Genomic DNA, 16,583 nt, shown 5'->3' on the forward strand with positions numbered 1-16,583 from the left:
ACAACAATGTAAGGAAATATCATCCTGGGGTATTATGACAGCCGCTTTGACTAGTAACAGTAGGGATCTGCAATGATCCAGGGCCCCAGCCAGGCCCTAACCAACAAGGAGCATAAAATAAAGGATAAAATAAAATAGACTTATGAGACTTCTCATGCTTATTTTCTACCTTCCCGGTCCTGGGACCAGCAAAGAACTGCTGCTGGTCTGGGATGAAGGGGAAAACTTGAACCATTTCCTCCTCCCCACTGCACTCCACACATCCTGGAAGAGGCTGGGAAGAAGACAGCAACGACGCTGCTGTGATGTCAGTGAACTGGGAAAGCTGCAGTGAGTCAGGTTAAAGTCCACTTCTGTTACTAGAAGAGGATTGAGCAGCAATCGGGAACATATAAACCTCACATATGGTACCTACTAGTCCTTTTTTTTTTATATAAATAAAATGCATACACTTGCTGCATTCATGCAAAGACACAGTATATGGGTCAGCCTGAAACCACTATTCCAGGCTGCCCTGTGGCAAGTCTGGGTGATGTGTAGAAGATTATTACAATCTGCGTAACATTTACTCGGTTGTTTAGTAAGCAGATTCTTTTGATGTTGCATGACTAGCTTCTGGACAGGCAGATAACGGGGAGATAGCGCTGGCAACGTATACCTTGCCGCTGTAGGAAGCGGTTCGGAGATGCTGTAATTGAAGCGCGTTTTACTCTTCACTGTGCTGCCCTGCAAGCCACCGGCTTGACTCTGTTTTTCATATATACACTGACTTGATGTAAAACATGCGGGAACTGGGGCAAGGAGCATGGCAACTTTCGGGTTGCTCAGAGTACTGCTCCATCTTGCAATCGCAGGCTCTTCATCCTCATGGATCGCCACAGTTCGGAGCAGGACAGGGGCAACGAGAACGAAGCAAGCCTGCTGCTTCATGACGGACCACCCCTAAGCCATTTTGCCCGACGCTTTTCCTACCATTTTCCCGGTATTCCCCCCCTGCAGAGCTGCCCGGTAGAAAGCCACGCGATACTCTAACACTAGTAACTTAAAGCCGAGGCACCTATTCAGCAGTAACAATTTCAAATGCATCAGAGACGTAACAGCGCGCAGCGGCTACACGTCTGTAACCAGCCCCGATCCATCAGCGGGGTATAGCCGCGGTACGTGCCTCTGCGCACCGCAGCCCGGTCGCCAGGCCGCACACTCCACCTCAGGGCACCTTTGGGCCGGGAGCCAGCCCCGCTCCTCGCCCGGGCGCGGGTGAGGTGCTGAGCTGTTCCCGTCTCCGTGCTAATCGCATTCACGAGGCCGACGCGGGGCCGCGCCGGCAGCCAGGCCGCTGACACCGGCCCGCCCGGTGCGCGGGGGGGGGCACGACCCCAGTGCCCGCGGTCACGGCGCACAACGCGCCTCGAAGCGCCAAGCCGGGCCCGGGTGAAGCCGCCCGGCTCGGCCCCCGCGGCCCGGTGTCGCGCACCACCACTCTGGGCTCATGAGGAGGCGAGGGCCGCCTCACCCCCAGAAGCCCACGGCCCGAGTGCGGGCGGGCAGCGAGGCCTCGGCCTCGGCCCCGGCCGTGCCGCGCCCGCGGAGGAGGCGGCCTCCGCCTGCGGCTCGCGGAGGGGACCCCCACTCCCCCGCCCAGACTCGGGCGGGGCGCCTGCCGCAAGCCCGGGTCCGCCGCGCGCCCGCAGCCCTGCCCAGACCACGGCGGCGGGGACCGCGCACGCCGGCGAGCGCGCTGACGTCGGCAGCGCCGATAGGCGGAGGGGCGCGCTCCCCCCGCCCTCTCTCGGCCGTGTCCCCCTGCCCCCCCCTCCCCTTCTTCTTCTTCCCCCTCCCTCCCCCCTCCTCCCCTCCCGCCCCGCCCCGCCCCGCCGGGAGCCCGAGCTCAGTCCGCGCCGGCCGGGGCCGCGAGCGCCAACGGCCGCCCTCCGGCTCCGCGCGCGCACGAGGGTCTGCGGGCGCGCGCCCAGGCGCCGGGGAAGGTGGGGGGGGAGGGGGAACGGCTGCGGGAGCTGCAGACGCCGCCGCCAGCGAGGCCGGCCCTTCCCCCACCCTCCCGCCCACTCCCCACGCGCGCACACGCCGGGACCGTTGCCCCTGCGCGCGCCTCTCCCGCGCCGGCAGGGCCGCGGCAGCATGAGCGGCTCCTCCTGACCGCCGGCCGCGCCGCGCCCGCCCCCGGTCCCGCTCCCCTACCCCCGCCCCCCAACCCCGCGCCGCCGGGCAGGGCCCCGTCCCGGAGCCGGGCCCCGTCGGATGCTCGCGTCCCCCCCGCGCCGAGGATGCTGAAGATGAAGCTGCCCCTGAAGCAGACGAGCCACAAGGCGGCGGCGGTGGAAGAAGCGGCGGCGGCAGTCGCGGGGCTGGGTCTGAAGGAGCCCGGCGGTGCCCTGGACTGTCAACTCCAGCTGCAGCAGGTGCCCCGGGCGCCGGCCCGCGGGGGCGCCGCCGCGGGTAGGGGGTGCGGGCTGGAGCGGCCGAGCCAGCTGCACGGCTTGGGGCCGGGGCCCGGGCCCGGGCCCGGCCCGCCGCCCCCCCCTGCCTCGCTCACCGCTCCGGGAGGCGGCGGGCCCGGCTCGGCGGCGGCCCGCACCGACAAGGAGACGGTGTACGAGTGGTTTGGGCTGGTGCTGGGCTCGGCGCAGCGGCTGGAGTTCATGGTGGGGCTGCTGGACCTTTGCAACCCGCTGGAGCTGCGGTTCCTGGGCTCCTGTCTGGAAGACCTGGCCCGCAAGGACTATCACTACCTCCGCGACTCGGAGGCGAAGGCCAACGGGCTCAGCGACCCCGGGCAGCTTGGCGACTTCCGCGACCCGGCCGTACGGTCCAAGCTCATCGTCTACCTGGCCCTGCTGGGCTCTGAGAACCGCGAGGCCGCCGGCCGCCTCCACCGCCTCCTGCCCCAGGTGGACTCCATCCTGCAGAGCTGCCCCGCGCGGCGGCCTCAAGCGGGCGCTGCTGAGGAGGAGGGGGCCGAGGAGGAGGACGTGGTGGTGGTGATGGACGGAGCTGGAGGAAACGGGCAGGCCAGCCTGCCCGCCGCCCAAGGCCTGGGCTTCAGCGCGCAGGAGGAGCTGCTCCTGCTCTTCACCATGGCCTCGCTGCACCCGGCCTTTTCCTTCCACCAGCGGGTCACCCTGCGGGAGCACCTGGAGCGGCTGCGGAGGGCCTTATGCGGGGATCAGGAAGAGGAGGGCTTCGGCCGCCACCAAGCCCAGGTAACGCCGCGTCCTGCCCTCTTCCCGCGGCGCCATCTCATCGGGCGGTTTCCTTCTCCTTCCTTCACCCCCTCCCGGTCTTCCAGGAGCTGAGGGCGGCTTACTCGCCAATCCCCGTAGCCCCCCACTCGGATGTGGTCCCTCCCGTCTTGCCTCGTTGCTCATCCTATTACCCCTCCCTACCACCCCACCACCCCCTGATCCCTTAGGATGTGTAGGCCCCAGCCACCCCCATAGATGCTGTAGAGTTGCTAGTACGAATTTCTTGTTGCACGACGTAACGGTGCCTGAATATGACGTGGTAGAATCAGGGAGGGAGGAAGGACTTATTTTTCTAGCCTCCCATGCTTTCTGGTGCACTGCTTTTTGAATCCTGACATGCTGGAGCACAGGGTGCTGAGCACTGCTACAGCTTGACTGGCTCCCTTGTATGCAGTAGGCCGCTGAAGAAGTAGCATCCAGAAGTGACAGCTTAACTAAACTTGTAATAATAATGACAATAATGCTAGATAGAGACCATGGACTCTAAAAGAGCATTCTAGGGGCCTAAAACAATAGAATGCCTTGACATAATTCTTGTATGGAACCTGTTCCTCCTGCCAAATGAGGTGTAGGCTTAGACTTGGCAAGGATTGGGGCAGCAGCTCTAAGGTCGGCTCTCTGAAAAGCCATGTTCAGTAAGGTGTCTGAAGATGTTTGGGACAAGGGGTGGTGATCATTCTATTAAAGGAACGAATGAACATGTTGCAACTGGAGCTTCTGTTCAGAGAAAAACTGATTTTCTGGGTGGCTGTTGGGAAGTGGCAAAGCATGTCTTGAAAGCAGATGTGCCACTTGTTGCTAGAAGGTGGCTGTCACCGAGAGTGAAGATTTTCAGTGGGTGGCACTGAAGCATTCTCCTGTGCAGCAGCAGCTACGTTTACACTCAGGTTTTCCCCCAGCGCCATTCATTGCTGCCCTCTTGATAAGTGTTAGCTTTAAAATCTGCCCCATATTTATGCAACCAAGCCATCATCTTGGAGCTCTGCAGGTTTTGGTCTATAGATGACTCCTCATGCAAAGGGGAAGAAAAGGGCTGGAAGATAGGTGTTTGCTTGTTAATGCTGTTCAAGGCTACACACCAGGTTTTCTCATCGGGTACTTGACAGAAAAAGGTACAAACAGTAGGAGCTAGGTTTTGTTCCTAAGTTGACTCACAGCACCATCCAATTCAGCCACTCCTAGAAAACTTGTTTTATGTTGCCTGCCATACAAAAGGAATGGCCCATTTTCCTGTTTGGTAAAGACAGGATATGCTCTTGAGGAGTACTGGAGGGGAGATGGGGGTGAGTTTCTAAGCCTACTAATATGTTAAGTAAATGCTTGTATCAGTTTAAGGGCAAAGCACTTTTGGTGGGTCATGAACTAGTGGGTAGATGTTAAGGTACTGAAATCAGGGTGAATTCATAGCCTGAGGCTAAAAAGTGTTTAATTTTGGTTCTTTGAACTGCATCAAGTCTATCCCAGAAAGAATCCTGGAAGTCCGTCTTTGGGAGCTTTAGGGGGAGAAGATCGAGTTGCAGGAAGTGGTAAGGCTTGGACACTGTTGTTACAGGGTTTGAAGTGCTAATAACTGGAAACATGCTTCCTGCCTGAAGCTGGCACGTTGGTTGTAGCCACTCAGTGTGCCCCACCGAATGCGTTGGGAGATCAGGGGCTTGTGAACTACTGGAATTGAAGTCTGGTTTGTGCAGCGTGCTGGCCTTGGCGTAAAAGCAGCCTTCCAAGCTGTGGTGGTTTCGTTTACTCAGGGGACACCGAGAGACCAGAGCCAGCTTGGCTGAACATGCACGTCACACGTGCCCTAGTCCACACAGGACTGGTACTGCAGCCCTTCTTAAAGTTTTGGTGGTTTTTACTTAATGGTTAAATTGTAAATTACAGCAGGGCCCTTTCTGGGAAATCATGACTGATAGGCAGGAGAGGGATTTATGGGTCTCTGCTGAGTGTTTTCAGTTCACGGGGACGCAGGTGGGGCCCTCGCAGGTAGGACACTGGAGGAGGTGAAGTTAGTAGGACGTGTAAAGACTTCTCTGGCAAAATGCAGAGAAGAACTCCAATGTTAAATTGGACTTGATTTAAGATCCTGTCAGGTGTCTGCAGGCTTTTTATCCTCCTTTAATCTTTGAAATTTAAGTGCCTTCAGGGCTCCCCGTTTGTGAAGTAAAACGGTTCATAAAAACCTCTTTGAATTCAGCCTTCAGCTGGCCTCGGGTCAGAAGGGCTGCCCGGGCTCCCTCCTCGGCTCTAACGGGCCCTGTGGCCACGGCAGCACAACCAGCTTCACCTCCCTGCGCCCTTCCAGCCTTCCCCCGGCCTGGACGGTGCCCCCGGGGCCAGCCTGCTGGCTGTCGTGCAGCCGCCCCTCACGGCGGCACGGGAACCACCGGGCGCGGGCGGTTCCCGTCACATTTTGCAGTGGCCCGCACCTGGACTTGAACTTTCTCTTTCCCCGTTAAACGGGGACAGCCAGGCTCCGAGGGGGCAGAAGAACCAAGGGGGAGACAACACAAAGGGCACCGTAACGGCCCGGGGGGCCTCTCCGCGTTCCCGGCCTTAGAGCGGCCGGGCAGAGCAGGATGACCTCTCGCTTTGTTTGCGGGGAGGAGGGATCGATCACGGCGCCTCCCCGCCCCGTGAGGGCACGGCCCCTGTTCCCCTCGGCCCTCCCCCCGGCGTGCCGATGGCGGCGAAAGGGCCGGTCCCCTCGAAGAGCCGCTTCGCCAGACCCCTCCCCGGGCAGGGATGCGGTGACTAACAGTCACCGCCGCTTCCCGCCCCCAGTCAAGATGGCGGCGGCGGAGCCTGCGCTCCTGGTCACGTGCCCGCAGGGGCGGTTTCCACCGTCCCGCCGGGGGAGGGGCGGCGCCCTCTGTTGCATAACGGGAAGGGTCCCGGCCGCCCCGCGCCCACGCAGCGGCGCCCGCGCCCAATCACGCGCCGGTCTCGCCCCCCCCCCCCCCCCCCCCGCCGGAGGTTGGTGGGGGCTGGCGCTCCCGGCCGTCCAGCGGGAGGGCGGGGCGCCGACACGTGCCGCCCGCTGCTGGGGGGCCCGGAGAGCCCCCTTGGTGGCGCCTTCCGGCCCCCGCCCCCTCCCGCCCGTTCCCTGCGCGGTGCCGCCGGGGCCCCGCCGCTCCCTCGCGGGGCAGCGGTGCGAGGAGCTACCCCCGCCCTGAGCGCTGGAGATCCCGCAGCCCTTTTCTGGAAGGGGGAAGCCTAGGGCGCGGGAAGACCCTGGGGTCGTTGCGGGGAGGCTTTGCCCCGAGAGGGGCTGTGGTGCGTCCGGTTTGTCGAGCAGATAAACCGCAGGAGAAGTTTTGTGCTGATAGGCCGCTAGGTCAGCTCTGGTCTTATTCCCCTCGTGAATGCTCCCAGGCTTTCGCAGCTCGTGGCCTCTGGAGCAGTGTGAAGATGGTAGGAGAGCTGCTCTCCGCATGGCCTGTGGAATAACAAGTACCCGTGGCAAGCAAGGGTGATGTGAAATCGGCCTATAGAGGTGATGGAGTTCAGGCCTGGAACTGAACTGTGTAAGTTATTGGTCAGGTCTAGATTCTCAATTCCTCAGGGCAGGGCCTGCGTTATTGTGTGTGGCACATCTGAGAAAAAGGCTTGGTTTGAGGTTTCCAGGAGCTATAACATTTAGCTACAGTGAGCAGCACAACTTGAGAGATTGACCTACAAATTCTCTGTAGGTGATTTACTAGTACATAAAGCAGTTTGCTTTTTCCCTGCGACTGGAAAAATGTTTTCTGGGTAGGTTCTGTGCTGTCTGGTAAGGTTAAGCTCACGTTAAAATTGATTCTTGACAAAGGATTAATAGGACTGCTGCTCTTTTGGGTTTTCTAATGATCCTTTAAGAACCTAACTCTTCTTAGTGATACGTTTTCACAAATTTGGCTCATAAATTCAAAAGTTGTAGGAGATAAGACTGTTAGAGTGGGATGGACAGAGGCAGGATTGCCTTATCGCATAGACTTTCTGTCTTCAGGAAGGTGGTCCGAAATAGTTTTCTTTTTACTTAAGATAGAAACACTTGATACAATTTGCAGCTTTTAAAATGAAAATGTAGTTTATAACAACAGATTTTTTGGGAAAAAAACAGTCACTATACATTAAGCTGTGCAGAAATAAGAACACTGAATATATAGTTGAAGTGAGAAGAACAGTCAACAGCATTCACATCTGTAGTCATAAAACAAGCATTAACGTATCGATACCACTATATATATTGGTTTAAGTAACGTAAGACATAACTTAACTCTTGTGTTGATTATATGTGTTTAATAAGTGTACCAGTGCCAATGCTTCTACAGGGATGTCAGTGATAAAAGGAAGGCTAGGGAAAATGTGCCTCCCCTTCCCCCTTGGGAAGGAGTCTGAGACCTGGTTACCCAGGATTTTGAGAAGTCTGATGTACTCAATGATTTTTTTTGCCTGAGCTTTCACCGTCAAGGGCTCTAACCACACTGCCCAAGTCACAGAATGCAAAGGCAGGGGCTGGCAAAATGAAGAACTGGCCACTGTAGGAGAAGACCAGGCTCAGGAACATCTAAGGAACCTGAAGGTGTACAAGCCCAGAGGATGCATCTGTGGGTCCCAAAGGAATTGCAGATGAAGTGGCTAAGCCACTCTACATGATATTTGAGAAGTCACGGCAGTTTAGTAATGTTCTTTTTGACTGGAAAAGGGGAAACGTAACCCCCGTTTTTACAGAGGGATAAAAGGAAGACCCGGGGTCTGGGGCGGGGGGGGTCAGTCTCACCTTTGTGTGTGGCAAGATCACAAAATAGGCTCAGGCACATGGAAAACAAGGCGATTTGTGACAGCCGACATGGTTTCACTAGGAAAATTGTGCCTAACAAATGTGATGGCATTCTGTGGTGAGGTTACAGTGTTGGTGGGTAAGGGAAGAACAGTTTGTCATCTACATGGACTTGTGCAAAGCATTTGACAGTGTCCTGCACAAAGTCCTTATCTCTAAATTGGAGAGACATGGATTTGATGGATGGATCACTTGGTGGATAAGAAATTAGCTGGACGGTCACGCTCAAAGAGTTGTGGTCAAAAGTTCAGTGTCCAAGTGGACCCCAGTGATGAGTGGCATTCCTCAGGGATCAGTACTGGGACCAGTGCTGTTTAACATCTTTGTCAGTGACATGGACAGTGGGATTGAGTGCACCCTCAGCAACGACACCAAGCTGTGTGGTGCATTCAACACGCTGGAGAGAATGGATGCCATCCAGAGAGACTTTGGCGGGCTTGAGAGGTGGGCCCCTGCGAGCTGTATGAAGTTCACCAAGGCCAAGTGCAGGGTCCTGTGTATGGGTTGGGGCAGTACCAAGCACAACTCCAGGCTAGGTGGAGAATGGTTTGAGAGCAGGCCCGAGAAGGACTTGGGGATGTTGATTGGTGAGAAGTTCAATATGACCTGACAGTGGGCGCTTGGACAAGGGGTAATGGTTTTAAATTGAAAGAGTGAAGATTTAGACTAGATACAAGGAAGAAATTCTTTCCTGTGAGGACGGTGAGACACTATCACAAGCTGCCCAGAGAGGCTGTGGCTGCCCCCTGCCTGGCAGTGTCCAAGGCCAGGTTGGATGGGGCTTTGGGCAACCTGGGCTAGTGGAGGGTGTCCCTGCCTATGGCAGCAGTTTGGAGCTAAATGGTCTTTGAGGTCCCTTCCAACCCAAGCCAGCCTGTAATTCTGTGACTTTATTGCTTGTCTTGCTCCATTCAAGATTGGAGATCAGAATGCTGAAAAAGTGAAGGAGGTCTGAGTATGTCCTAACATAATAAATGTGGCTTGTGTTGGATGCTGGAACATTTAATCAGACATACTTGACAGTAATAGAACTAAGGTTCTGTTGAAACAAGCGATCTCCTGAAGATAATGGTTTGGTGAATAGTATTCTAATTAGCTGGCTGGAGGATTCTTTGCAGAAAAAGTCTCTCCTTATAAAAAAAAAAGTTTCTATTTACAGAGTATTTTTCTTAGTCTGCTTCTATTTATAGGATATTTTGTCTGCAAATTAGAAGAATGCTTTTATGATTGTTCTTCAGTGTTGTACAGCTGAACAAGGTAGGAGAAAGTAACTGAGAGCACTGTCTGTGGAAATAGAAAAGCAGGCAATCCCATTTTGAAGCAGCAGAGTACTCCGAAAAGAAAGGAAAGTGTGTGTGTTCAGAGCCTGGTGTACATAAGAGACAAAAAGATTAAAAATGTCATTTTACTCTTAGCAAAGATCTTTTAAATGGTAATATGCTACAGGAAAGTACTAGTGTTTTAAGTTTTGCATACTGAGGTAAAAAGTATTCTGGCACCCTCACTGAACCTACACCCTTGTCTTTGAACAGGAATTTCTCTGACTCCAAACAGGAGTCAAAAATTTCCAGAAACTTTTCTGTCTCTGGACAGCCTTCTGGAAAGGAAGTTGTAACTAGATAAAAGGCAATGCTGTAAATGAAAGACTTCTGTCTAAATGTGCATGCTAATGCTCCAGGAAATTGTGGAGTGAAAACTTTCACTTCTCTGGGTTGTTTTAGTCATTCAGCTCTAAATAGGATGTGTTGGGACAAGGCAAGTTTGTAGCCTTGCCCAGTCCCTTTATACCAGGGTTAATCAGCCTCTCCCTGCTTCCCGTGCCAGTTTCTTCTCCAGTGTGTTGAATGAGCACTGGGGGAAGTGAAACTATACTCATTACTTCCTAATGGTCGCACTTCTATTACTGTTGTTAAGCTGTGGTCCCTGTTTTCAGTGTTGACTTACTTGTAAATAGCAGCATCTCACTGGGCTTGGGGTACCCAGGACTCTCAGCTCTGTCTAAAAAGCTACAGAGGAGGGTGCAGACAACAGCAGTTAGATGGCAGTGAAACCACCCAAGTCTGTAGGATTCTGTCTACTTAAATCTCTGTCACCTCATTTTCTTATCAGTATCAGTGTCTAGCTATAGCTGTCCTAGAAAACACTCCAGTTGATTCTCTATTAACTATAATTAATATAAAATGTTTATTTTTTTTCTCCAAGACATGCAGAATTTCTGCAGTATCTTCTAATGCTTTAAGAGTCTGAGCTTGCAGAGGACAAGCTCGGAGATCTGGCTGGATCCTGCATTCCTTTGTGAGCTTCTTGCCGTTCCTCAACTTCTTAATCTTGTCCTTTTTGGGAAAAGAAAGTAAAAGTATTTTAATAGCAAAAGGAGATTTAATGCCTTGGGAAGTCTCTTAAGAGTGAGATAAGAACATGACAGAGGGGGTTTCTGTCTTTTGGAACTGCAGTATATGAAAGAATACTTTTAAACTATGCTGCTTAGACCTCTTGAGTTCAAGAATTGGACAAAATGACTTATTACCACCCTCTGCCAGTAGTTAAAAGTAGTAATGAAGGCTTCATCTCAGTGCTAATTGTACTTCAGTGAACCACTCTTAAGGAGCAAATGTTTCTTTTTAAGCTTTCTGTTACTCTGGGCCACTGAGAGAGTAATTTTTTTTTATATCAGTCAGAACTTATACATTCAAGTAATTTTCCTCTTACTCATTCAGCAGACAACTGTAACAGTACTGAATGGATGAGCAGCCAGCTGGTGATGTGGTAACATTTGAACTATTGCATTGCTTGGCTTCAGCTTCAACTTTTCTACTTTGTCATGGGCTTCCTAGGTTGGACTGAACCTGTCCAGTTAAAAGCTCAGATGCAGATGAGACCCACAGAAAGAACATGCTGTTTCTAGCAAACACAAGGTGTGGTGTTCCCCCAGCACTGTAAATCATTGCTGTAGCTGAAATGTCTAGTGCTTCAGGTGTGTTTGCCACAGGCCTTGACAGCTGGAACTGTTAATGCTGCATGAGAGGTTGGTTTGCCCTTTGCCTCTCAAAATCATCATGATTTCACAGTGCTACAAGTTAGTCAATATGTGATTGCTGAAGCTGTCATATGGTGTGCTTTTCCCCCCTGAATCAGCTGATGTTTTTTCAAAAGGTTACTATCTCCCTTGTAGTGTTTTGTTGCTGCTGTTACACGTGAGCTCTTAAAATAGTTTCACAAAACAAATACACCTTGAAGTACTCTTGGGCAACTGTTCTCTCTCTCTGCAGTCCGGCTTACCAGATAGGAGTTAACAGGACAGTTGCATGTTGTCCATTTGAATTGTATGCTCAGCCCATCAGGCCCTTACCCCACGTTTTATGGGATTTTATGTATGGCCAGAGAACCACAAAATGACTAAGATTGGCTGGGACTTCTGGAGGTCATCTTGTCCACCACCTCCCCCTGCTTAAGTAGGGCCACCTGGGGCCATCGATGCCCAGGACCATGTCCATGCAGCTTTTGAGTGTCTCCAAGCATGGAGACTCTACAACCTCTCTGGGCAACCTGTGCCAGTGCTCAGTCATCCTCACTGTGAGAAAGTGTTTCCTGATGTTCAGAGGGAACTTTGAGTGTTTCAGATTGTGGCCATCGCCTCTGGGCTTGCCACTGGGGACTGCTGAAAAGAGCCCTGCTCCACCCTCTTTGCAACCTCCCTTCAGATGTGTAGTGCTGTATGTACAGGTCCTTTTGTACAAGGCTGGTTAGGCCCAAGTTTGTGTGGTGCCTCTATTTGTTCTTCTCCAGGTGCAAGACTTTGTGTTTCCCCTTGTTGAACTTAATGAGGTTCCTGTCTGCTCATTTCTCTTGCCTGTGATTCTATGTGGAATAAGCATTATTATTCTGGAGGTTGATTCTACATGTGAAAAGATGACAAGGAAGCATTGAAGATGTTTGTTGGCTGTGACCAAAAGAGAGATCATTTGGTAGATCTTTGTGGTCTTAGATTTTGGGACTGATTCCATTCTTAGTCTTGCAGGACAGCTGTCTGCATCTCAGATCAATTGGGCAGTGCTGCTCTGTAGTTCAGGGCTTGCAAACAGAAACATACCTTAGCCATGCAAGTTGGGCACTTGTCTTTAGTCTTTATCTTGCATTTGGAAAGTAGCTCATCCAAGGCATGAGTAGTGGATTTTTTGTATAGGAGACCATCTGCTGTATCAACAGTTGTGGATGTTAAACAGGTTTTGAAGCACTGTTGCCCTGCATGTTTGGATTTGCAAGTATTAAATGCATGTGCTGGATTTCCATTTAAGTATAAGACGTCATGAATGTTCTATCCCTATATCCAAGCAACAGCAAGCATTAGGTGATAGGGTGCAGCTTTGAGTAAGGCTTCCTCTTTGCTGCTGTTGTCATTAGGAGAGGGTTCAGTAGCAGACAAATGCATGTGCAGTTTCAGCTGACTGTTGCTTCTTGTGAGGTGATACTTTGCCTTTGTGCAGCCGTGTATCTGTATATCACGTTTGTGAAGCAGTCAGGGTGGTAGCTTGTCAGGATTGTTTTAAGTGAATTGCAGCTTTGGTCTTGTAACTGGCACCACATCTATTAATGATCATTCTGATCTCACTCAAATTTCTCGAAGTTACAGATGCTGTAGTTGATAACTCATGATTGTGAGTTAGACCTTGATTCTTCCAAGATACCTTATTTCATCTGGTGGTGTTTGCTGCTTTGAATGAGTGAGCTGTGCCAGTTTGCACCTGCACAGCCTGCGAGGCTAGGTGTTGCTGTCCCTAACAGCATGTTTACTGAGTCTTGCAGAAAAATAAGCTTTCATATTTGGGCATGTAGAAGGAATCAAGCTGTCCAGCTGCTCTAAGCAGGTTTGCCTTGTTAGTGCTCATCAGAACTGATGCATGAATAGTTCTTTTATGAAAGTGCAACACAACCACCAGAAGACTTATGTGCATCAATCACTTCCTCATAATGAGAAGTAGGCTATCCAGTAACAGATTTCATTACATATTGCCAAACCAATATTGGCATGACTTTCTTTTGATCAGCTATCTCCTTTAATAGAAGACAGAGTCTCTCATCGTAGACTAGCTGTGGTTTGCTCACCTCACGTGCATTAGGCACAGCAACGTCCTTCTGAGTAGGATGGCTTTTAACCTAGACATTTGGTATTTGTCTTTGCGGTTCTGGGAACCATCTCAAGTCATAGCTGTGTTTTTTAATATGGTACTTGCTTTCAGCCATATGAAGAAAGATGTCTTGTACCAGATTGTGAGAGCAGACGCTTTTTAGAGCACCCTCTTAGATCGTTTCACTTTCAAGGAGATACAGAGTTAATCCTTTAGCCTGTCACAGAGATCTGTATGATTATCAAATTAATTATCTGGCAATTGGTTTGGGGCCACCCACATTTCTTGCTTCACTGTACTTAAGTCATTAGCAGCAGCACCGATGAGCAGCAGCAAATCCTTGCGTGTGAAAGCCTTGCAGTGACAAAGGCTTATGCAAGAATTAACCTCACACTTGCACGTGTGGTGTGGATGAATTTTACACACTGATAGGAAGGGACTGGCACAATTAGTGCTGTACAGCGTCACCATCCACAGGAACTCCTTGCAGCCTACCCAGCTCGAAAGGACGTGTGTTTGTGGTGTGACTGGCACCAGGTAGCAACCCACCACGTCACTCTGCGTATTCACTCTAGACTGCCTAAAGGTTCCAGTCACTTTTGTGCTAGAGTCATCCCCTCTGGCAGTGCCACTTGTGTTGTAGTTACTTGTGAGTATTTGATATAGGACTGTCACAGTAGTTGACACCAAATGTGAAGAGTTGTTGTGCAGCTTAAGAGAGGATCTGGAGCCGGCACAGAAACCACCTGTGCAGGCTGTAAGGTAAAGCTGTGACTGCCCCGGTTTACCCCCCTGGCTCCCTCCTGCGTTCCACTTGGTGTTGTGAAAGCTGCCATTCACAGAGTACACGCAGTACCTGCTACTGGTTTAACTTCCTGGGTGAAGAACTTTTCAAGTGAATAAATTATGAACTTTTTACAGCCATGATTTATAAAATCATTGATACGAGGACTTGTTTAAATACAGGTTTGAACCATGTAATATTTTGCAATTTAGAGCTTTCAAATGTGGGTGTAGTTCACCTGGTGTGGAACACTGCCATGGACAGAAAAGTAACCACTCCAGCAGAATAATTCTCTGCAAAAGTATTTGAACACTTACAAAAAAGATTGGTGGGGAGCAGTTTTCTAGTATTAGGAGGTGTAGCAGCTGTATTTAATGCTTCTTTGACATGAGCCAAGCAGAATATATCTTTGAACTAACTTTTCATTAAAAAGCTGCTCGTAATTTCTTGGATTTTTTTAACGAGCAGTTGGTTATAAGAATAGACTTTAAATTATTTTTCCATTAATCAAAACAAATAGCCTGACTTTGAACGCAAAAGAAAGTCTGACTTTAAATTTTATTTGGTTTAGGTCAGTTTGTGAATTAAAAAAAAAAAAAAGTAATCCATTAGGTGGAAGTCTCAGCTTGTTCCTTAAAATGAAAAAAAAAAACCCAAACCAACCCACTGCCTTTAGCTCTTATGGTCATGACTTCAGAGGTAGAAAAAGACATCTTAGAAAACTAAAACAAATTGAATAGTTTGAGAGCCTCTGTCCGAGTTAATCCAAATGTTTGTCATCTGTATGCAGTGTGGAAGAAAGATCCCAAAGCTCCATTTGGCACAGCGTGTGGCTGTAGTTTAAGGAAGACCTTACTTCTGCCAGAGAATTTACATTGATCTTCTCTAAAAATCTTGAGCCAGTTGTTTGATTTCATGTCAGGAAAACATTCACTCTCATACCAAAATACGTGCTAAACTTGTTAGTTTACGTAGTTAGGATACAGCCGGTTAATTATAGTAGTAGTGCTTTTTATGGACAATCTTAAATGAATCACAGCCTTAACAGGGTAACTTTAATTCTCAGATGCCAGCAGTTTTGTGAATAATGCATGACTAGGAGTTAGCACTTAAAAAGTGAAGTACCAGGGTTTGGTTATGTCCACAGTTGTTGTGAAATGTCTGACAAAACAGTATCCATGGGAGCCTTGAGGAGATATGAAAGTATCTCTCCCGAGAGCACACTTGTGATTTTTCTTTTTTTTTTTAAATTAAACTAAACTTGCAAATTTGCTAAAGCTGTTAAAATGCAATCTTGTTGATATACAGCTATTCTCCTTTGGTATTCCAAGCCTGACATTGTGCCCATAATTTATTAGATGTTTGAAGCATGAAACACTGTTTTGATCAGTTAAGTTTGCTGAGATTGTTTACTGAGTGACTAGGGACCGGTGTTTTATCTTGAAGAAGCAAAGCATGCTCTATATTTTAAGACTGATTGCTTTGAAACCTGAAATTACTGACACTCAGTGTAGAACACAGACTGACACTGATGTAAATGCAACAGCTAAAATGTTCTTCAGTTCCTCAGACCATCTGCGGTGTGGTCTAAAGACACGTAGATGTTCTGCTTGCTAATTGTGTACTGCTGCTAATGTGACTGATGAAAGCTAGATTAACGACAGTATGTCCAGGGCAGGCTTGATGCCTGTGTACATACTGGGTCCTAAACGAATTGAATGTGTTGTTAGGTGTTGCCACAGGTTGTGTCCACGCCCTAGGTGATGTGGAGCTGGTTTAGTAAGATGAAACAAGCTTTAGTTGGTACATCTGTCAAAACTGAAGAAGGTCATTGAAGAATTCACAAATGGCAAGGGGATTCTGATGTCTTTTGACACCTCTGTGCCTCCTCGTTCTGCTCTGCCTATTGTGACAGTCTTTGAGGTCCTCTGTACCAAACAAGTTAACTAGTCTTGGCTGCTGATTTGTCTCATCATGTTGCACAAGTCCTTCAGGAAAAAAAAAAGTATATTCTGGCATTTATTTCCAGAATCTTGTGCTTCCTATATTTAAAACTAAAGGTACTGTCTGAAGATTTATATTTTTCCTTTACCTTTTATGAAGGTCTTTCAGTGGAGCAGTGTTCTTCATCCTGAACAAGCAGAACAGACTTTGAACTTTCAGTATCCATCTACTTCAAAAATGATCCATTTTTCCCCAGGAGTTTTATTTGGCTTAGAGCTATTAAGTAGATAGATGTTTACTTAACTTCTAGTTTACATGCAGACCAGTTGCTAAATACTTGTGGTGCATCAAATACCCTCTATTTCTTATTTTGAAAGCTTTCCAAAGAAACCTGCCCCCTGCCTCTCCCCCTTTGCACTGTTGCTGCTACCACCACCGTCAATATGGTATTTGAATATTGATGGCATTTAGGTACTTGGTAAGCTCGTATTAAACTACTTGTTTCCGATAAATAGAGGTACCTTGGGTAAAACAGGATCCAGAAGCTCCCTAGTAACTTTCAGTATTTCCTAGTTCTTTGTGGAGGTATCTCTTTTAAGCAACATGTTTCCTGAAACGTGGAACTACACTGATGAACTGACAAAACC

The 16,583-nt window shown here is 49.8% G+C and overlaps 1 protein-coding gene across 1 annotated transcript in view; it reads left to right on the plus strand.

Moving 5' to 3' along the window:
- Positions 1–1,983: 1,983 nt before the first annotated feature.
- The window catches only part of ZCCHC2 (zinc finger CCHC-type containing 2), a gene marked incomplete at its 3' end in the record, with an annotated part of 46,532 nt that continues 31,932 nt past the window's right edge, over positions 1,984–16,583 (plus strand). The window contains exon 1 of the mRNA XM_084260272.1: positions 1,984–3,221. Within this exon, the coding sequence (XP_084116398.1) occupies positions 2,286–3,221 (936 nt within the window). The 5' untranslated portion in view covers positions 1,984–2,285. The remainder of the gene's footprint in view (positions 3,222–16,583) is intronic.

The sequence above is a fragment of the Gallinula chloropus genome (genome assembly GCF_964237585.1).
Source record: "Gallinula chloropus genome assembly, chromosome: 2".
Lineage (NCBI taxonomy): Eukaryota > Metazoa > Chordata > Aves > Gruiformes > Rallidae > Gallinula > Gallinula chloropus.